Source organism: Eumetopias jubatus, unplaced genomic scaffold (assembly GCF_037043125.1).
Source record: "Eumetopias jubatus isolate StellerSeaLion01/CBP00866 unplaced genomic scaffold, mEumJub1_p1.0 scaffold_1, whole genome shotgun sequence".
In the NCBI taxonomy this organism is placed as follows: Eukaryota; Metazoa; Chordata; class Mammalia; order Carnivora; family Otariidae; genus Eumetopias; species Eumetopias jubatus.
Genome location: NW_028274807.1, coordinates 197,812,053 through 197,834,324, shown reverse-complemented (window position 1 = coordinate 197,834,324; position 22,272 = coordinate 197,812,053). Strand labels below are relative to the sequence as shown.

The 22,272-nt window shown below is 45.6% G+C and overlaps 2 protein-coding genes across 2 annotated transcripts; both read left to right on the top strand.

The window, feature by feature from the left end:
- Window positions 1-9,294: 9,294 nt before the first annotated feature.
- LOC148165123 (IQ domain-containing protein F5-like) lies at window positions 9,295-11,079 on the top strand. Its single transcript, XM_088022108.1, has 3 exons — window positions 9,295-9,312; window positions 9,492-9,632; window positions 10,645-11,079. Exons 1-3 carry the CDS (start codon window positions 9,295-9,297, stop codon window positions 11,077-11,079), a joined length of 594 nt encoding a protein of 197 aa, XP_087878234.1.
- An 8,043-nt stretch (window positions 11,080-19,122) lies between these two features.
- Window positions 19,123-20,606, top strand: IQCF3 (IQ motif containing F3). The gene is made up of 3 exons (XM_028124245.2): window positions 19,123-19,238; window positions 19,405-19,449; window positions 20,211-20,606. Exons 1-3 carry the CDS (start codon window positions 19,221-19,223, stop codon window positions 20,604-20,606), a joined length of 459 nt encoding a protein of 152 aa, XP_027980046.1. The 5' UTR covers window positions 19,123-19,220.
- The last annotated feature ends 1,666 nt before the right edge of the window (window positions 20,607-22,272 follow it).

Genomic DNA, 22,272 nt, shown 5'->3' with positions numbered 1-22,272 from the left:
CCATATGGACTCTTCTTCTCTCCATCATTGTGGTGTGTGCAGTTGACTGTTCCTGGCCATGTCTTCTCACAAGACTTTCAGGATCAAGCGATTCTTGGCCAAAAAACAAAAGCAGAATCATCCCATTCCCCTGGGGATTCAGATGAAAACTGGTAATAAAGTCAAGTACAACTCCAAGAGGAGGCATTGGAGAAGAATGAAGCTAAGTCTATAAGGGATCAAACATGAGATGGTACACATATATTCATGCTGAATGAAGGTCATGTGTAAACATCACTACTATCTGAACAATAGATGCGCTTTGTTGAGGAAATGATTTTTCTCTGTTACTATGCTTCTGCACTGGTAAGTTGGTTCAGTAATAAATATGTGAGACTTCTTGTTTGAAAAATAAATAAAAATATAAAATTTATATGGGATCTCAAAGAACTCTGAATAGCCAAGACAGTCTTGAAAAAGAACGAAGCTGAGGGACTCACACATCCTTGATTCCTGATTTCAAAAATTACTACAAAAAAATTTTTAAAGTTACTACAGTGTTACAGTAATCAAGGCACTGTGGTACTGGCATAAAGACAGACCAATGGAATAGAACAGAGAGCCCCCATATATGGCCTTCACATATATGGTCAAGTGATTTTTGACAAGGATGCCAAGACCACTCAATAGGGAAAGGACAGTGCTTTCAAAAAAAATGGTGTTGGGAAAACTTGTTCTCTATATGCAAAAGAAGGAATTCGGACCCTTATTTGACACCATATAAAATAATTAATTCAAAGTGGATCAAACACTTAAATGTAAGACCTAAAACTCTCTTAAACTCTCAGAAGAAAACATAGGGTAAAGATTGCACATTGGACTTGGCAATGGTTTCTTGGATATGGCACCAAAGGCGCAAGAAACAAAAGAAAAAAGACAAATTAGACTACAATTTTGTTCATTAAAAGACACTATCATCAGAGTAAAAAGGCACCCCACAGAATGGAAGAAAATATTTGAAATCATGTATCTGGTAAGAGACTAGTATCAAGAATATATAGAGAACTCCTAAAATTCAACAACAACAAGAAACAACCCAATTTAAAAATGAGCAAAGGACCTGAATAAGCATTTCACCTATGCTGTTGTGGGTGTTAGTAGTTTACTAATTCTTGGGTTAAATTTTCTTCCTTTTTTAAAAGATTTTATTTATTTATTTGAGAGAGAGAGGGAGCACAAGCGAGGGGGAGTGACAGGCAGAGGGAGAGGGAGAAGCAGGCTCCCATAGAGCAGGGGGAGCCCGATGCAGGGCTCGATCCCAGGACCTCTGGATCATGACCTGAGCTGAAGGCAGTCGCTTAACTAACTGAGCCACCCAGGTGCCCCTGTGTTAAATTTTCTATGTCCTACAAATTTGACTCCCTTAAGGACCTCATGTAAGTGGAATCATACAGTATTTTTCTTTTGTGACTGGCTTATTTCACTCAGCATAATGTCTTCCAAAGAAGACATACAGACGGCCAATAAGTCCATGTAAAGATGCTCAACATCACTGATCATGGGGGAAGTGCAAATCAAAACTACTGTGAGACACACCTCACACTCGTTAAGATGGATATTATTTTAAAAAAAAGCAGCAAATAACAAATGTTGGTGAGAATGTGGAGAAACTGGAACCCTCATGCATTGTTTGTGGGAATGTAGAATGGTGTAGCCACTGTAGAAAACAGTATGGTGGATGCTCAAAAAATTAAAAATAGAACTACCATATGATCCAGCAATCCCACTTCTGGGTATATACCCCACATAATTGAAAACAGGTCTCAATGAGATGTTTATACACCCGTGTTCATAGCAGCATTGTTCATGATAGCTAAAATATGGAAGCAACCCAAGTGGCCATTGACGAATGTATAGATAAACAGAATGTGGTATATACACGCAATGGAACATTATTCAACCTTTAAAAGGAAAGAAATTCTGGCACACACTACAGCATGGATAAGCCTTGAGAACATTATGCTGAGTGAAATAAGCCAGTCACAGAAAGAAAAGTACTGTATGATTCCACTTACATGAGGCACTTAGGGGAGTCAAATTCGTAGGACATAGAAAATTTAACACAGGGGCGCCTGGGTGGCTCAGATGGTTAAGCGACTGCCTTCAGCTCAGGTCATGATCCAGGGGTCCTGGGATCGAGTCCCACATCGGGATCCCCCTGCTCTATGGGGAGCCTGCTTCTCCCTCTCCCTCTGCCTGCCACTCCCCCTGCTTGTGCTCTCTCTTTCTCTCAAATAAATAAATAAATGAAATCTTTGTAAAAAGAAAGAAAATTTAACCCAAGAATTAGTAAACTACTAACACCCACGACAGCATAGGTGAATCTCAAAAATGTTAAGCTAAATTGAAGAAGCCAGACATGAAAGATACCAGACATGAAATCATACTTTCAGGACAATTCCTCTTATAAAAACTTAGAAAACAGGGCGCCTGGGTGGCTCAGTTGGTTAAGCGACTGCCTTCGGCTCAGGTCATGATCCTGGAGTCCCGGGATCGAGTCCTGCATCGGGCTCCCTGCTCAGCAGGGAGTCTGCTTCTACCTCTGACCCTCTTCCCTCTCGTGCTCTCTATCTCTCATCCTCTCTCTCTCAAATAAATAAATAAAATCTTTAAAAAAAATAAAAAAAATAAAAACTTAGAAAACAGGCAAAACTAAACTATAGGTAAAATAATTCAGAACAGAGTTTACATCTGGGTGGGTGTGTAAGTGGTATTGCCTACAAAGAGACAGAGATCTGCTGTGTCTTTTTTTGGGTGGTGGTTACCAGGGAATACAGAATTGTGAAAACTCATCAAACCCCATTAAGAAACACTTACCAAAACCACAAAGAATGAGTTTGTTCTCTACGGACTGACAGGGAAGGTGTAAGTAAAACAAATTTAATTGTACAATATGATCCCTATCTAGGTACATATTCTATGTATGTGTTATAAAGGCATTATTTTTAAAAGGAGAGGATTAGAGAAATAAACACTATAAAAATTTAGCAATCATCTTTGACAAAGATAGTGGAATTGGGGTGACAGTAAACTCCCTCACTGTGGCTGAATCCCCTGTGTCTGGCCCATCTTCCAGGTACCCAGTTATTAGCCTTCTGGGAGAGCAGGACCCACACAGGCCAAGAAACCCATGAAGCCTCAAGGACTAGCCAGGGCACCCATCTCAGGCTCAAGTGGCCTCAAGTACTCCCCTGTCCTCCTCCTCCCCTGAGGGCCTCAAGGTCACAGTCAGGACATCTACTCTGATAGCTGCCAACTCTCAACTCTCTCCAGCTCAGCTGAGCTTCTGAGAGATATCTTTATTCATGGTTGGACATCCCTAATCAGCTGAGCCTCGACCCCGTGGCAGGATCTCTTTCCATGACTCAACATCCTCATTATGGCTAAATGTTCCCACCCATGGCTAGACATCCCCACCATAGCTAGACATTCTCCCAATGTGTAGACATCTCCCTATGGCTGCATCTGCTACCAGTAGGATGTGTAGACATCCCCCCTCATGGCTGGGCATTCCCCGTGGCTGGATCTGCCCTTGCATGTACCAATAAAGGGCTCCTGCACATTTGGCAATTTCGTGGATTTGAGAAGGGACCACTCCCCCTTCTTTTTCCTTCTCCTTCCTCAGGCAAGTTCTGCTTTTTTTAACACCTGCCCCCTACCTCGAATTACCTTGACTCCTTCTTAATATGTGGCCAAGATTTTTATGTCTTTGCGTAAAACAAACAAGGCCCAGTGTTGCTCTATTAGGTATTGGAATTTGGTTTATTCCTATTTGCCACCTTTCCTCTCAAAAAGCTGGTGCTCCATCATTTAGCTTTTCAGGCAGACTTAGATTGGCAGCTTTTGGGTTGTGTCTCAGATCAGCTTCCTCTCTCTGGCCTCTGTCTCTCTGTGCGTCTCTGTCTCTCTCACACACACACATGCACACACACACAGTTGGAGATAATGGCATGGATGTTCCTATGTCATAACTGATCATTGTAACAGTCCCATCAATGATTATTACCACCGTGGTGGTCTGGAAAAATTCCCATTGCTGCGCTGTCTCCACCTGTCCTTCCCTTCCTGGGGCAGTGCCCGCCTGGCTGCACTGACGGAGCTCGTTACCCCCTCCCCCTACCCTTTAGCTCCCCCTCTTCTCTCCTCCATTGTGGTCAGATAACACTCTATTCCTTTGCCTCTCTCTCTTCTCTTAAACTCCTGTCTGAATTAGGACTCTTTCAGTTGCAGATGATAGAAAACCGACTTGGCTTAAGCAAAAAAGAGACTTCACTGCCCCACTTAAATTTATGGAGTGTATGAGTTTACATGGCTGCTGGGACACATTACCACAAACATGGGAGCTTAAAACAATAGAAATGTGTTCTCCTGACATTCTGTAGGCTGGAGCCTGAAATCGAGGCATCAGGAGAGCCAGACTCCCCCAAGAAGCTCTAGAGAATTCCTTCCTCGCCTCTTCCAGCTTCCACTGTGATCTCTGCCTGCATCTTTTTTTTTTAAGATTTTATTTATTTGTTTGACAGAGAGAGACACAGCGAGAGAGGGAGCACAAGCAGGGGGAGTGGCAGAGGGAGAAGCAGTCTTCCCGCTGAGCAGGGAGCCGGATGTGGGACTCAATCCCAGGACCCTGGGATCATGACCTGAGCGGATGGCAGGCGCTTAATGACTGAGCCACCCAGGGGCCCCTCTGCCTGCATCTTTACATCATCTTTCCTTCTGTGTCTCTCTCAAAACTCCCACGGCCTCTCTCTGATAAGGCATGCGTGTGATGGCATGATACCCAGATAATCCGGGGTAAGCCCCTCCTCGCAAGACCCTTCACTTAATCCCATCTTTTACTGTAGGAGGTAACCTTCCCAGGTTCCAGGGATTTGACATGGTTATCTTTTGGAGGCCCGTTTTTCAAGGGGCAAATATGGCTGTAGCTGCACCTAGATTCAGGCCCCCAGACAATGTTACCAGATCCCTCCTTGATTCCTGTTACAACTCTATGGTCCGCAAAGCCAGATGGAGCTTGAAATAAAGAAGGCCATGACGTAGGATACCCTAGCCTACCCAACCTGATGACCACTTATGGAAATCTATTACATAGAAGGCAGGGGGTGCTAGGTCTAGTCCACCCAAGGCAGAGCTGGAAAATCTCCTCTCTAAAATAGACCCTAGATTTCAGGCTCACTGGAATGCAAATAGGGACAGGGAACATGGTCTAATGCTTGTCCCCAGGGAGTATAGGACTTGGGCTTTATTATTCTGCATCCCCGGCCCAGGCATCTCCTCCACTCAGGGTAGGACAACAGAGAGTCTGGCTGTCAGCTGGGAAGGCCAGGCCAGGAGCTGAGGGGGAACACCCTCCCTCCCCAGGGGCTGCGACACAAAGCATTCCTCCCTTCTGTGGCCACTTCCTGGGAAAACCAGGCATGGAAGCCATAAAACAGTATCACAATAACTCCAGTCATATTAGAAATCATGATAAATGTGAATATGCAGCATTCATCTATTAAAAATACAGACTTCCTTGCTGAATCAAGAGACACCTTGATTTATTTTATCGCCCCTGCCGCCCACCTCCCGAGCTGTGCCTTAGGTGTTGCAGGCCCCCACATTCCTCCTGCTCTCCTGACAGCCAGCCCCCACTCCGCTTCTGGGGGTGAGCCACTGCCAGGCTCACACGGTCAAGAAATGAATATGAGTGACCAGAGACCCTGAAAACAGAAACAAAGGGAGACCAAAGAAGTGTTTGCAAAGCTCCTCCCAGACCAGCTTGTCTTGCTTCTGGAGCATCTCTTGAAGCAGAAGACTCTCAACCTCTGAAAAACTCTACAAAGCCTTGACTCCACATACCACCTCCCCCAGCAGGGTGCAGAGGTTTGCCATCGGGGGTGTGAACTCATTGTTAAGTACAAATACACAAAAGCGTACAAAGACGTGGAGAGATTCCTCCAGGAGGATCAGGCCATGGGCATATACCTCTCCAGGAAGCTGACGGTGAGCAAGGAGGCCAGGCAGCCGCAGGTCACCGGCGGGGGCTCTGAGCTGACCAAGGAGCCGATGGGTAGATCCTCAGCCGAGGTGGTGGTGGCCCAGATGTTATTCTGAAGACGAAAGAGCACAGTGAGTTTCTTTCATGCATCTCTTCTAGCCGTGGTGGGACCAGGGTCGCATTGACCTTGGACATCCAAGGAAAGGCCATCAGTGGGCAGCAGCATCCCTGTCTTGGTGCTTCTCTTTCCAAAGGCTGCTCTCCCTGGAGCTCACTGATTGCTCGGTGCCTTTGTCCCCTGTCCTGACTTTCCACCTCAAGATACTGACTCTCTGTTGGATCTCTTCTATGAGGCAAAGGCAATTCTTTCACACAAATGCTGAAAGCTGTCTGAGATACATGGGAAAACCTGCTGAACATTTTGCATCCAATCCCCTCAGCATATGGCTGCATTGGAGATTTCTAGAATTCCAGGAAGTCACAGAGATTCTGTACTCTGGGACCCGGGAACACCATTTCATCTTCTTCTCTGGGTCATTTCAGCAAGATTCTGCAGAATTATTTTGATTGATAGGTCTCTTGTTCAGATGTTTCCAAAAACGTTAATATCCTTGGCAAAAGAGCAAGGTAAGAATCCAAGATGTGTTCATAATAAAACATAATAGATTACTATTTTTGTGGTCCTGTGTGCATCTGAATTTAATACTGTTTATTTTTTTATGTTCAGTTAGCCAGCATATTGAATTTAATACTTTTTTTTTTTTTAAAGAGAGAGAAATGGTGTTACCCAAAGGGTATTCTCCACAAGCTGGAAACGTCCCTCCGCCACCCACACAAGTCTTGTTGCTTTGCCTGGGAAGGCGCGCTCCCACGATGATGGCGTGTCTCGGGAACCTGTGGTGCTGTCACCTTTCCCCACGCACAGACGCAGAAACCAAACTTCCCGGCACCGTCCAGAGGGAGGATGGCATGAAAGCACGAGAAGCTGGTGTGGTGGGGACAGTCCCGAGACGGCGCCACAGGCTGAGCTGAACAAGAGTGACCTGGCCCCCAGGCTCCGCATCTGGCCTGTGGGAGGAAGGCTGACTTCAACACATTCCTTCATTAGCAACTCTTGGTCTTCAGAATTCTTTCAGGGTGACTGTTAGTCTAGAAGGTTTCCCAGGGGGTTTGCTCTTCACTGTCACATGCGCTCTGTATATGATTGTATGTGCTCTGTGTACCCTAGCAGTACGAGAATCAAACTTTGGTTTTTGAATTTGAATAAATATAAGAATGCTGAGGGAAAAAAAGACACCTCTATTTTGTTAACAAAATGTGATGAAAAGTTGAAAATAAGGTGGCAGATAAAAATATAGCAGGGGTTAAACGTGTCCAGGCACTGTGTTGTACACCTGAAACTAATGTAACCGAGTGTGCTAACTGCTTCAATCGGGAAAAAGCACATATAATCTGGAGAGATTTCCATGTCAGATAATGGTGTGCTGAGTCATTGGGATTAATCCTTTTCTTGAGAAGAACTGGAAAAGCTGATCAAAGTATATATATATATTTTAAATTTCTGCTTGAATGGGCATCCGGGTGGCTTAGTCGGTGAAGCATCTGCCTTTGGTTCGGGTCAAGATCTCAGGGTCCTGGGATCAAGTCCCACATCGGGCTCCCTGCCTCTGCCCCTACCCCCTGCTCGTGCTTTCTCTCAAATAAATAAATAAATAAATAAAATCTTAAGAAAACCCCACAAATTTCTGTTTGAATGAATTGAAAACTAACAATATAGTAAAAAATTTCTGGGCCATGACCTAAACTAAGAAAGAAATCCAGAGATGCAAGCCTGGCATCTGGGGATGGTCTAACACCTACATCTCCAAACAGATGCTTCCCTGCCTTCCCTCTGCCATGTGTCCCAACCTCTTCCTGCCTCTTCCAGCCAACCCTTGTCCTCCCCACCCCTCATCCCGTTTCCTCCACACTAACGCCCTCCAACCTTAAATGGCCTACTCTCTACAAAAGCCCTCACTGTGGCTTTATCAGGTGCTTCTTAATGGTGTTTGATGAGTTTTTATGATTCTGCATCCCCAGGTAACCACCACACAAAACAAGATATAGCAAATTCCTCTTTCTTTGTCCTGTTTGCTGGCAATACCTCTCATACCTTACCCCAGATGTAAACTCTCTTTAGAATATCTTACCAATAAAAAAAAAAAAGAATTATCTTACCCATAGTTTCATTTTGCCTATTTTCTAACTTTTTGTAAGTGGAATCATCCTGTAAATGCTCTTTGATGTCTGGCTTCTTTCATTTAGCATAATGTTTTTGAGGTTCACCTACGTTATTGTGGGTGTCAGTCATTTGTCCATTTTTATTACCGTGTATTATTTCATTAAATGAATATGCCACAATTTCTTTGCCTAGCCCCCTGTGGGTAAACATCTGAATTGTTTCCAGTGTTGACCTCTTTGAATAAAGTTGCTATGAACATGCATGCATAACTCTTGCAGACACGTGTTTTCATGTCTCTTGTGTAAAGATCTAGGTGTAGAACCGCTGAGTTATAGGGTGGGTAGATGCTGAACTTCATTAGAAACAGGCAAACCACTTTCCAAAGCGTTTCTGTTTCTTACCTTCCCACCAGCAGTGTTAGAAGAGATTCAGCTGTTGTATGTCTTTGCCAGTATTTGACGTTGTATTTTTTATGTTAGCCATTCTCTAAGGTATTCGGGGGGATCTTACTGTGGTTCTGATTTTCCTTTCCCTTGTGACTGATGTTGGGGATCTTTTCATGTGCTTCCTAGCCATTCATAAATCTTTAGTGAAGTGCTTGTTTAAGATTTTGCTGAAAACTCCTTCTTTCTAATCGTTATTTGGTGCCATTGTTTGAAATGAAATGCATCTAATCGAATGCTCTATTAATGGATGTTTAAATTGTCTCAAATTTATGTTTTTATCGACCAGCCTGAAATGACTGTCTCTATACACTTTTGTGTCCATGGGCAGTATTTTCTGTGTGCTGCCTTTTTTGCCAAATTTTGGGCACTTATGGTAGGAAAGAGTGGGCAAGGACTTCCACAATTTTCATCAAAAAGAACTCAACTGTCTGGAACCATCCTGGTGCCTGAGTCATAAGTGCCCTTATGACATCATATCCCTGTCTCTTCCTGCCAGGCTGCGGCCGGGAGAGTACAGACCTGGGAGCAATGGAACCATTACACTCCTAACCATGGGAAATTTAAGGGATTACAGACCTGAGGGGCTTTGAAACATCTATATCCAAGTCATGGGCATTCGGTTTTGTGTAAGAGAGAGCCACCCAGAATTGCAGGCAGGGGAAGGTGGATTTCCAGTTAACTCAGGATGCGAGTTCTACATCTAGGGACTCTGGGCCAGGCAGGAAGTTGAGTATGAGGTGGACGTGGCACAAAGTTGTACAGAGAACACCTACCCATACCTTTCCCCTCTAAACTCTGATTACAGAAGGATGGCCAGTTTTGTGAAATCATAATAGAAGATGCTGATGAAACCACATTGCTGAAAGAGAAAGAAAAACAGAAGAAAAAGAAAAAAGAGCCTCCACCCACACCTCCTCCATCTCCACCCCCACCCTGTCCACCAAAGGTAGGTCACTGAAGGCCCTCAAAGTTGAGGGTGACTCCTATTCTCAAGGACTGATGGGTTGTCTTCTCTCTGCCCCATAGCATGGCTTGATCCTGGAATCTGTCATCTGAACCAGGTTCCATTTGTAAGTGAAAGTGCTACGAATGATTCTTCAGGAATAATAAGCATAAACTGAGAATGTCCCAGGCCAACCAGGATGAATGGTTGCCCTATCCAAAGCTGGAATGAGTAGGTACTCATTCTGCTTCATCCTTGGTTATTCTCTCCTCCGAGTTCCTTCTCAGTCAGAGAGAAGGGGGTGACTGAGGCACAGACACTTGGTCGGAGGGAGAGGAACCCCTGACGAGTGGGAATCGGACCATGCCAAGCTGGGGCATGGGACAGTGAGGCTGTGTTTGGAGAGGACGTTGCCACGTACAGGGAAAGCCGAGTCTAGAACTGTGTGTGTGCGCGTGCAGACACGTGTGCATGCATGCGTGCTAACTGAAGTTTAAGATGTGAGAACACAAAGAAGTGAAAGTGAGAGCTAAATGAGAAGGACTCCACACTGTGTGGAGCAGGGAAACTTCTAATACTGTGACTTGACAGGGGGACACAGCTTCAGCTGGAGTCAGGCATGAAAGCAAACAAAGGATGCTGCTTCTCCAGCCGTCTCGGTGGTGGGGGGGAGGGAAGGACTGTGCAGCCCAGGTAGGTGGCCAGGCCCAGGTGGAACATGATTCATGGCATGCTTGTTCCAGACAGGCCAACCAGGTCCATGTAATGGCGGGATAGCTAGTGCCAGAATGCTCCATTTTACAGATGAGGAGCCTGAGCCTCAGGGGACAATGTGATGTGTCCAGGTGCATTAAGAGAGAGGGGCAGAGACAGGACACATATCTGGTCTACTGGGTCCCTGCCCAGTGCTCCTGAACTTCTGAGGAAGCCCTTCTTGGCATGCCCTGGAGCTGAGGTGGGTGGGGAATGTTCCCTGAGAATCCCTTCTTTATCTTTGCAACCTCTCCCCCCAAAGAAAAAGAAGCGCCCTGACCAAGAGCAGAAAGCCATAAAGATCCAGGCGTGGTGGCGGGGTACTCTGGTGCGCAGGACCTTGCTACACGCAGCACTCAGAGCATGTATCATTCAGCACTGGTGGAAGGTGACGCTGGCAAAGCTGCTGGAGAAGAGAAAACAAGCAGTCCTCGAGTCCTTCTTGCGGCAAGAATGGGCAGTGGTCAAGCTGCAGTCCTTGGTCCGCATGTGGCGCATCCGCCAGAGATACTGCCGTTTGCTCCACGCTGCCCGCATCATCCAGGTCTATTGGCGCTGGCATAATTGCCATTCCCGTGGCTTTTTCCATGGCAACTACGACCTCACAGCATCCCAACTGGGTCTGGAACTCGAGATTTTTTTGGGGTCACAGATTTGTCGGATTACAGACAGCATCCCCTTTCCAATAAAGAACTGATCAGGTCTGCTCCCACTCTGTGTCACCGTGTCTCTGTCAGACCAGCCCCAGGAGGTCCCTGTGTCAGCAAAGGGTCAGGGAAAATGATGGCAGAGACTGGGCCTGGCACGCTCAGCTCTGAAGAATTGGCTGAGGTCATCTGGGGTCCCTGGTGGAGAAGGATTCTGAGCATCCAGTGCTGGGTGAGTGGGGCCTGTAATTGATGAGCAATGTCTGCCATGGGTAGGAGAGTTGGGGTTGCAGGGCCGCCCACTCAGCCAAATCCAGGGACACTCCTTCACAATGTGGTCCACGTACATGGCACCCCCTGTGGTTGTGCCACATGGAGGTTGCGTCACCTGATGCTCTGTGTCTTCCCATTAAATTTAGAACAATTCCAAAAGCCCTCCTGGGTCTCCATAAGCCTGCATGATCTGGCCCTGGCTGTGTCACCCTCTCCATGTCCCTCCTGGCCACCCTGCTCTTCAGATCTCCCCCCACACACGCTCCCATCTCAGAACTTTGCACTTGCTGCCTCCTCTCCTGAGATAGTCTTTCCAGATGGAGCTCCCCTCCACTCACGTGTCTCTGCTCCATGCTCCCTCCTCAGGGAGACTTTCTTTGACCACCTTATTGAAATGGCTTCCCCACCCCCTACTGTATGTTCTACTACCTGACTCTGCTTTCCTGCTTTCAAAGGCCCAGTCACTACCCAAGTTTATCTTACCTCACTTTCTATTTTCTGTTGCCCCCACTAGAGGGCGAGCTCCAGGAGAGCAAGGACTCCGGGTTCAGCGCTGTTCCCAGAACCTAGGTCGGTAGGTTCTCTCTGCTTCTCCCTCTCTCTCCCTTTCCAATAAGTTATTATATATACATATATATTTTAGGTTCTTCATATTAGGCCATTTTGTCATCCTTAAAAAAATCCCTTTCTGGGTTGGGAGAGACTGCCCCTCCCAGGGCCAGCCAGTTCTTAGAGATAGCAAAGGACTCATCCCGGAGCGTGCCTTTCGTCAGCAAACGAACCAGTTCAGGGCCATACTTCCTCTCTCTTTGTCCTGAGCACACCCCCAGAAGGCCATATTCCTCTGCTTTAATCATCCCAAGCCAGGTATGAGCCTTTTTGGCCATTTGCACCCCTTTGGAGGAAAGTCTGTTCAAGTTTTGAAATAAACTTTTCATTAAGTTGCGGCTTCAGTAAATACGTAATGAATGAGTCCACGATCCTACCAGACCTTGGATTTGTGGTTACACCATCGTTCACATCCTACTTTCTAGAAACACCTGTCCCACCACCCCTGAATGAATCTCTCAGATAACCATCCTAGATCCCTCCTACCCAATAGACATGTTATTTTTGGGCTCCTTGAATTATTATTTCTCTGTGGCAATGTTTGCACGTGTGTGTGTGTGTGTGTGTGTGTGTGTGTGTGTGTACTGGGTGGTGGAGGGAGGATCTATTGTTGTCTCTCCATTTCAGCTACAGATCCTGCCCTATTGGTTTTCATCTCTCTACGTGTCTCTGTCTACCCCTCATAAGTTTGTCTTTCACTCTATCTATAACTATCTGTTTATGATCCTCCGTATCTTTCTCCCTCAGTCCAGGCCTTCCTCTCCACCCATTTCATAATGTCATGTCTCCTTGCCTCTGTTTTTTCAATTCACTGGATTTTCTGGATCTGTACGTTTTGGCAAAGATCATTAATAGTTAACCTGCCAATCCTCAGATAAAGTTATGCTCTTCTAGGCCCTGCGTACTCCTTATCCCTAAGAGACTCACAAAGACAAGAGGGAGAAGTCTCACGGAGGGCACCAACATGGTTGCTCCTGGATGATGGAGGCACTTACCTAATCCAGACTCAGCCTAGGATGTGCAAGTACTTACAGGAATGTCAGAATATTTTATGCCTGTGGTTCAGGGATGAGCACATGACACAAACCAGGCCACTGAGTCTCCATTCTGGTGCCATTTTGGAACTCCTAGGATTGCCAACTATAAAGATTATGAAACCAGAGCTGCTATAGACACAACATGGCAATAACTGAGAATGGAGCTGACACGGAGGAAAGTAGATCCAACAGGTGCCAGGAGAGAGATGAAGCCCTGAGGATTCCTTTGGGCCTCTGGATCCAGCCATGCCTGAGGCTACCACTACCTATACTATAGGAATTCACTTTGTGAGCCAATAAACCCTCATTTTCACTTAAGTCCGTTTGCTGAGACAGAAAACAAAAGAATAGGCGATCTCAATAGATTAATAAACTGATTGAATAATAAATTGAATTTGATGTGAGCTGACTTCCAGAAAGTGGTTTTCAAAAATTGGTTTTTTAATTGGAAACTTGGCAGAAGGTGTGCCTAGGGAATTCTTGACAGTAAGTGTGGGATTATCTCTCATTTAAAGTGCCCAGAGGACCAGAACATTCTTGTAATGCTGTGTAGTGCAGTGAAAGGGGAAAATGCTGTGGATTAATGGGTAAATCTTCAAATTATCTAGAATCAGAATGGCCCGAATATGAATCTAATCATGGATTGGTGACCTATGAGCCAAATGTGGAGTCTTTAATTAGCCTAGTTCAACAAGTCAGCAGGAAGGAGACATGGGCAACCATCAGCCATTCATGAAACAACTGTATTAGGAATAAATAAAATTGTCACATCTTTCTCTTGCCCTCTGCTCAACTCACACAAAGTATACGTGTGGAAGCCTTCACTTCCAGGATAACCTCTGAGCTCTGCCTCCTAAAGAAAGTAAGCAGTCGTCCCATGGACATCCTATTGTGTGTGTTCGACTTAGGAGAGAAATAGAACAATGCTTTTCAAATGGTAGCACACATTACAGTCACATGGAGGGCTCATTAAAGCAGATTGCTGGGCCCTACCCAGCACTTCTGATTCAGTAGAGGGTCCCAAGAATGGGTATTTCTAGTAAGTTCCAGGTGATGCTGTGGCTCTTGTTCTAGGGAACACCACTTTGAGAACCACTGAGGTAGAACATAACTATGTGGTCACTGTGAAGGAACAGAGGTTCAAATAAATTGGAGTTTTATTTCTCTTTCCCAAAGAAGTTCAGAAATAAGTATCTAGGCCCATATGGAACTTCAAGGGGGAGGAATCCTGGCCCCTTCTAACTTGTTACTTGGCTATATATGGTATCTGGCCCAAGGTCACTTCATGATCCCAAATGGCTTCTGAGGTTTCTTTTTGTTGTTATTGTTTTGTTTTTTAAGGAGACTCCACATTGGTGGAGCCCAACCTAGGGCTTGAACTCACGACCTTGAAATCAAGACCTGAGCTGAGATCAAGAGTCAGAGCTTAATCAAATGAGCCACCCAGGTGCCCCAGCTGCTTCAACTTCAATATTCCTATCCACAGTCTAGCCAGCAAGGAGGAAGGAGGAGGAGAAAGGCATGCTCCTTCTCTTTTAGGGCATATCCTTGAAGTTACACACGCCACTTCTGTCCACAGCTCAAAGGATGTACAAGGAAACCAAATAAAAGGAGAAATATACCATATAGTTATTGATAGAATGACTTACCATTGTAAAGTTGTCAGTTATCTCCAAGTTTATCTGTAAGTTAAATTCAATTCCTATAAAAATATCATCAGGAGTTTTTGGGAATTTGACAAACTGATACAAAAAAAAAAAATCACATTGACTAAGTGTCCACAGTCAAGACAATTTTGAAAAAAGAGACTAGAAGGTAGGAGTATGATAAGTCACGTTAAAATACACCACAAGACTATAATAATAACAACAATATGTAATTGAGGCGCCAACTACTAAGAATTGAGGCACCAACTACAATGAAGAACAAACATTTAAATAAGAATTTGTTGTATTTTCCCTTCACCCCATTCTCCTCCTTCCTCTGTAAAGCTGGACAATAGCCCTCCTCCACCCTGACAGAAGAGAGGCTTATTTTCTGCATAAGTTGAACGAGAGAGCATCTAGCCTCAGGGATTTCAGTCATGGTTAAAGGCAGAAGAGAGGTGAAGCACCATACCAAAATGGAGGGATTAATTGAAAGTGTGTAGGCTGGACAGTGAGGCCTCCAGCCCTCTGTGCCAGTTCACCTCCCTGAAGCTTGCAGTCAGGTTTCATTCTACTCTCTGACTGGATGTTCTGGGATTCCTCTCTGGGGCATCAGTTAATTATTGCTACGCAAATGCTGTCTAGCAAACCGCCACAGCGTCAGTGACCTACAACAGTAAGCATGTTGCCCCAGGCTGTGTTTTGGTGGGAGAGCTTGGCTGAGGAAGCTCTGCTCCACGTGTTTCCCATCCTCCTCTTCATACCAGCAGGCTGCCTGGGCACTTCCTTGTTGGCAATGGCAGAAGTACAAGAGGGCAAATATAAATTGGCAAAGACTTTTGAAGCCAAGGCCAAATTTGCGTATCATCATTCCACCTTATTCTGCTGGCCAAAGCATATGCTGCCAAATGGGAAGAAAGTACAAAGTCCCATAGGAAAAAGTATGCATATAAGACCACTAAAATAATCTACCACAAGCTCCAAAGAATAAAAAAAATTGAATGCTGATATTTAGGGTCCCCCATTGAAACAAAACCCAACTCTGCCTTATTACCCCACACTGAGTGGCGCCAGTTAGTAAGTCCTATGGATGCACATGGAGCTTCCCTTTGGCATTCTAGTGCCAAGCTCATACTCATGAATAGACAAACAAGGATCATCAACATGAGAGACTGAGATAAAAACAGAAATAGAAAAAAAGGGGAATTAAAAGAAATAGAGACAATACGGGGAACAGAAGAAAAGGGTTTAAGAACCCAAACTAACAATCATAACTAATATTCCTAATAAGAGATAACAGATCAATGAAACAAGAATAGTGTGCTATAAAAGGAGAATAGTCTGAGGCCAGGAAAGAGCTCTTGAAAGTTAAGACTCTTAAAAATGGAGAAAATCTTCCAAAAGTAAAATAAAAAAACAGAGTTAGAAAATAGTGTAGGGGTGCCTGGGTGGCTCAGTTGGTTAAATGTCCCACTCTTGATTTCAGCTCAGGTCATGATCTCAGGGTTGTCGGGCCAAACCCCACATTGGGTTCCATGCTAAGCATGGAGTCTGCTTGTCCCTCTCCCTCTGGGCCTCCCCCACTCATGCTCTCTCTCTCAAAAATAATAAATAAATAAATCTTTTAAAAAAAGAAAATAGTGTAGAAAATATTGGAAAATTAGAGGATCAATCAATGATTTGACTAGTAAGATTTCTATACATATTAAATTAAGAAAATTGAAAGGTAGAAATTTTCTTTTATTATTTTTTTAAAGACTTTTATTCATTTATTTGACAGAGATAAAGAGCAAGATAGCACAAGCAGGGGGAGCAGCAGGTGGAGAGGGAGAAGCAGGCTCCCCACAGGGAGCCTGATGCAGAGCTCAATTCCAGGACCCTGGGATCATGACCTGAGCTGAAGGCAGACACTTAACTGACTGAGCCACCCAGGCGCCCTGGTAGAAATTATTTTTTAAAAAACCCAATAAGGTTTTCCAGAGTTGGATCATACAAATTTTATAAACTAACATGCCCCATACAATGAATGGGGAGGGGGACATCTCAGAGAGGCTGAGAATAACATGTCTATTGGGTACGAAGGATCTGGGATGGTTTGGCTCCGAGATGTTAGGACAGTTGTTTCTAGGGAGTAGGATTTGAACCCTGATGAAGCCACAAATCCAAGACCTATATGGAATCACGTATTCCTTCATTACATAATTACTTATTGAAACAACATTAATTTCAGAACATCCTAAAAACTACAGGGATAAAGAGAAGATCCTAAAAGCTTCCAAAGAGGAAAAAATAAGTCACATCACATGGACAAAGGAATCAGAGTAACATTAGACCTCTAGAAAAAAGTAAAACAAATTCCTCAAAATTCTGAAGGAAAACTATTTGCAATCTGGTATTCCATACTAAGCAAAACTATCAATCATATTTGAGGGTAAAAAAAGTCATTTTCAGGCTTGCAATCTCTACATATTTATATCCATGCATTTTTTCCATCCATTTATATCCATCCTTTCCTTAGGAAACTATCATAGCATGTGCTCTATCCAAATGAGGGACTGAATCCAAGAAAGAGGGAGACACAGTGCACAGGATCATGTTCCTGTCACTTGCTGAAGACATCAATGTAAGATGTAAACCAGAATTTAATAGGAAAACATGTGATCCTGGATGGGAAAGCAGCAGTTTAAAAAATTTCAAAAGCACAATTATAAAGGGGGACACGGATAGAATGATATCTGTGCAACGAACAACACCATGAAAAAAGTCAGCCGGCAGGTGGTTGTCTGGGAAAAGATATTTGCAACATTTCTATCCAGCAAAGGAAGTCCAGTCCAAGGAAGTCCTACAAGAGGATGATGGGATTCCAGTAGAAAAATAGGCCAAGGACTAGATCAGGCAATTGCACATAGGTGACAGGAGGCCAAGATGAAATAATCCTGAGAACTGAAAGACACAGAGCCGTCCCAGGACCAGGTGCCATTCCAAGGACTTCACCTGCTTGCTTTTCCACAACAGCTCCTTAAGGGAGGCGCCATGTTGCTCTCTCCACTTTGCCCAGGAAGAAACAGACACCACTGAAAGACTTGCTCCAGTTCACACAGCCAGAAAAGGTCTGTGTCAAGATTGGAGCCCAGTTAGTCACTGTGAAGACTCATGCTCTGCTCAAGTCCCTACTCAGAAATGCAAACTAAAACAGCAAGGTGACACCACTCCACATCTTTCAGTTCAGCAGAAATTAGGAGGTGATTGATAGAGGTTGGACTGGTGCTGCCACTGTGGAGAGCAGTCTGTCAGCATTTAGTAGTGTGGAGGAGTCACCTGTCCCATGATTCAGCAAGTCACACCAGTGTGCATCCCTTGGAGAATGTTTCCCAGGGCTGCACAGAGATGCGCGGGAAGATGCTCCTCCCAGTGCTGTCTGCTGTAGGGAAACGCTGGGGTGACTGAACTCAGCAGTGGAGCAGAGAGGAGGAGAACAGGTTCTGCTGGGTCATGAGGACATAGGGAGTTCATTATCTGTTGTCAAACCTTGTATATATTGAAACATAGTAAAAAGCCTTTAGGAAGTTGTGCAGGAAAGGATAGGGAATCAGAGTGGGCTCTGGAGCGCCGTGGTCAGTGGAACTCACAGAGTCATGATGATAATAAACACTAAATTGTGCCTAGGGACCTAAATTGCAAGTGCCCTAATTGGGAAGATGAAAGGAGAAACAGTGGGGTTGTTTGGGATGGGGCAGAAAGCCAAATCCTGTCTTTTTTGGTGGGGAGTTGATGTCTTGAAATGAAGAGACCACGTCAGCATGTTACTGAGGGCTGGAGGGGGCTATCTAGAATTGGTTAAGAGAAGTGAACGTGGCCGAGAGATGGCATTGGAGATAGCCAGAGGCAGCTGGTCTTGGAAGCAAGCCTGAATAACTAAGCAACCCTTTAAAATAGACCATTGCCACCACCAGAGGAGACTACATTGGGGGACACTCTCTGATATAATGGCTCATGTTTAGAAAATTCCCCCAGCCCACTAAGTTTCAGATACAAAATGAAAGGGCTTGTTTTGTTTTTAGAAACATAATATTGGCTTGCTAGGCACCAAACAGCTGCAGAAGGACAGGGGGTGACGACAGCTGGAAGGTGTAGAAATTGACTGGGCTACCTCCATCCTGACCCTTCCTTGGCCCCTTCTGCTCACCCTCCATACTCACAGTGATCCTCATTAAAAGGACTTTCCCACACACTGAGGAAGGGCACGGTGGCAGAGAAGGCAGGATACAGGGAGAAGCCTGAGCCCATACGCCTTCCTCTGCAATGCATAAGCTTCTCTCCTCAGTGGTTGATGACAGGAGGGTCCTGTGGGTGGGCAGAGTAGAAGTCACCCTTGGGACAGGACAGACTCACAGGGGCTGTGGTTTCATCAAGGACATTAGTCCATCCCTGGCAGAAGGGAAATGGGCAGGTGTTTCCTCTTTATCCAACAACTTTGAGCCTGAAGAAGGCAACCTGGTCCCTGGGTCATAGTTGCCCTTGTGACATCATGGCTATCTCCTCCTCTCCCACCCTTCCTGCCTCTGCCAGGACCAATGGAGCAGCAACCAGAGGGGGTGTGAACACCAGAAACACTGCCCCAAAACCATGGGCAGTAAATGCTGTGTAAGACAGTCATACACCCCCTCCCTGGGGATGGGGAGCTGGCCCACGGCAGAAGGAAGTACCAGATAACTTCAAAGGACTCAGGAAGAATGGGGAGGTAGGGCTGTGAGAACTCTGCACAGAAGCTGGTCCTCACTCATGCTTTCTCCCTATATTCTGATTGCAGAAGTCTGGTCCAGATAAGGATGCACTAGAGAAAGAGAAACTGAAGGTAGGTGGGGCCCAGGAACATGAGAGAACCACAGATCACTGATCGTCTGGCCACAGAGTCCCTAAAAGTGGAGGATCCATCTCTGGTCCCACAGCTGAGGAGTCAGCTCAGTGTTACTCTCCTGTCCCCATAAATTCCCTCCCTGTTCTGAATGAGCTGTGTTAAGCATGGAGAAACAACAGTGAGGTGAGGAAGCAGGATGTGGGCAGGTCACTGGAAGTTGGGGCACAGCTGTGGGAACTGGAAAGCTGGAGAAGGAGCGGCCTGGGTTTAGAAGGATATGGGGGTGACTGAGAGGTAGTAGTGGAAATCAAAAAAAGTGAGGTAAGGGCGAGACCTCAAGGGGCCATGGCATGGCGTAGAAGCATCAGGAGGCAACATCACAGGTGGGGATCTGGGCTGAGATGCAGGCCATAAATGCAGAGGTTCATCCTCAGGGGACCCTTTGGTTCCTCAAACCCATGCCAGGGCTTCTGGATCAGAAAGTGTTTCCAGTGATTCCATGAACCTGTGAAGACCAGAGAGCAAGCGTATCCCCATTTTGTAGATGAGGACCCTGTGACTCGGAGGATGAGCCCTTGTGTCTATGGCCACAGACAAGACAGTAGAGGCAAAACCCCACCCAGGACTCCTGGGTCCCCAGAACCACCAGGGGGAAGCCTCGTTGTTAAAAGAGAAGATCAGAGCTCCTTCGTGACAGACACCAGACTTGCGGCTGTCTGTGACAAATTCACATGGAGTCCTCTGCTTTGCTTGGTTAGTGGCTTCGTGAAAAACGCCTCAGAGCAAGAGTCAAGGCGGCTGGGAAGATCCAGGCCTGGTGGCGGGGCACCCTGGTGCGTCGCACCCTGCTGGTGGCTGCCCTCATGGCCTGGATGATTCAGATCTGGTGGAGAACACTCCTGTGGAGGCGGGTTCTTAAGCGGCGGCAGGACCTGTTGAAGATCTATGTCATCCAGGAGGAGGCGGCTGTCAAGCTCCAGTCCTGGGTTCGCATGTGGCAGTGCCATCGACGATACTGCCACATGTGCAACGCCCTCTGCATCCTCCAGGTCCCAAAGGGCTGCTTCACCTTCCAGACCCGTGATATTCTACAGGAACAGTATGAAGTCACTCCCAGCCATCCCGAGTTCCACATTGAAATCCTATCAGTCTAAAAGTGATATAGGGTGGAGAACTGGCTCCACTGCCCCAATAAACGTCTGACCAGGTTTTGTGTGTCTCAGTGACTCCCACACTATGAAGACCCAAGAGCCCTGCTGCCCTCTTCTGCGCGGGGAGACAGCTATCTCTCTCCCCCGACTCTCACCCCTCGGTGCCTGTGGCCCCTGCTTTGGACTGACAGTGGCTGAATGCCACTGACTCTGTCCAGATCAGAAGCTGCCACCCGAGGCTGTCATCACACATCCAGAACCAAGTCTATGGTTCCATAGCCCCGGCACCATCCTTGTCTCCTGAACTTGCAATTGGCTGGGGTGGGAGGGGGTGGCTTTATATTCCCAAAGACTCTGGGCACCTCCTCTTATGAGAATTGCCTCTGGATCCATGCTCTGGCAGCCTGCCATTGCAGGCCAGCTGGGGCTCGCAGCCATTGGCTCTCTATTTGGCAAGCCCCCAGACCTAAGTCAGACATTTGGTTGGCTCTCTTGGGAGCCGCACAGCCCAGAGAATGCATAGGAGGCTGGCCTTAGTGATGACTGGGCCCGAGGTTCTGCAAGTTTTGTGCTGACCTGGATATTGTTTTCTTTGGGAAATAGCATATATTACGATGCTAAGGAAACTCAGCTCTGCCTCCACCCTCAGGACCAGCTTCTGCGTGGTGCTGAAACACACATAGGGCTCCTACTGATATCATTGCCACCCTATGTGTTCTACCATTCTTAGTGACTTCAACATTGTCTAGATGACAACTCAAGCCCCTTGCCTCTCACCTCCAGTGATTTTCACTTCCATTCTACCTGAATCACTCACCCCTATAATTGCCTGTAAGGTAGCAGCATTATTTTTAAAATGTCCAATCCATCATAGACCAAATTCTTTTGTAAAACAATAAAAATGAATTATGAAAAAAATAAGTAGAAAAGGTATACAGAGTATAAGGCTTGTTTTTAATGGTTAGACCAAACACACATAAAACTGCTATTTCAATTTGATATACAAATTTCTAAGTGCCTCATCTCAAGCTTTGTACTTAATCTCAGTGGTAACAAATGCTCACCATACTTTGGGTGGCATTGCCCTGGTTCTTGTCATAACTGACCACAGCGACAATAATACTGATTTCAATCATCTTGGTCTCTGACTTTTGCTTTCTATGCTTTAGGGCAAAGGTCAGAAAACTATGGCCTGCAGTTGAGTGGTTGTGACAGGGACTGTATTGACATCAATCCTAAAATACTATCTGGCCCTTTACAGAAAAAGTTTGCCAACCTCTGTGTTAGAATCACTGATTCTTATGCATCGATACAAATGTTTCTTTAGTTCTAATTAGGACTTCCCAAAGACTGACCTTACCAGCGTTGTACTGCCCTTGTGCCCAGCTCGGATTCCATTCTCTGTTGAGGATTCTCCTACAGTTTTACCCCCGTTGGCCCTCTTTCCACCTCTGTATGAACCCAATCCTTCACCTACTTCATCCTGCACCAGAAGAATTGAATTTCCTTAAAGAAAAACAAATCACCATATTGCATGGTTTGGGTTCATATTCAGGACCACAGATGGACAGACTTACTTCTCAAAACACTTCTCTGTAAATTTGCTTTTTGACCTGAAGACTTCACACTCTTTCTTCTCTCCTCAAAGAAGCAGTTCTTCCTCTTTCCT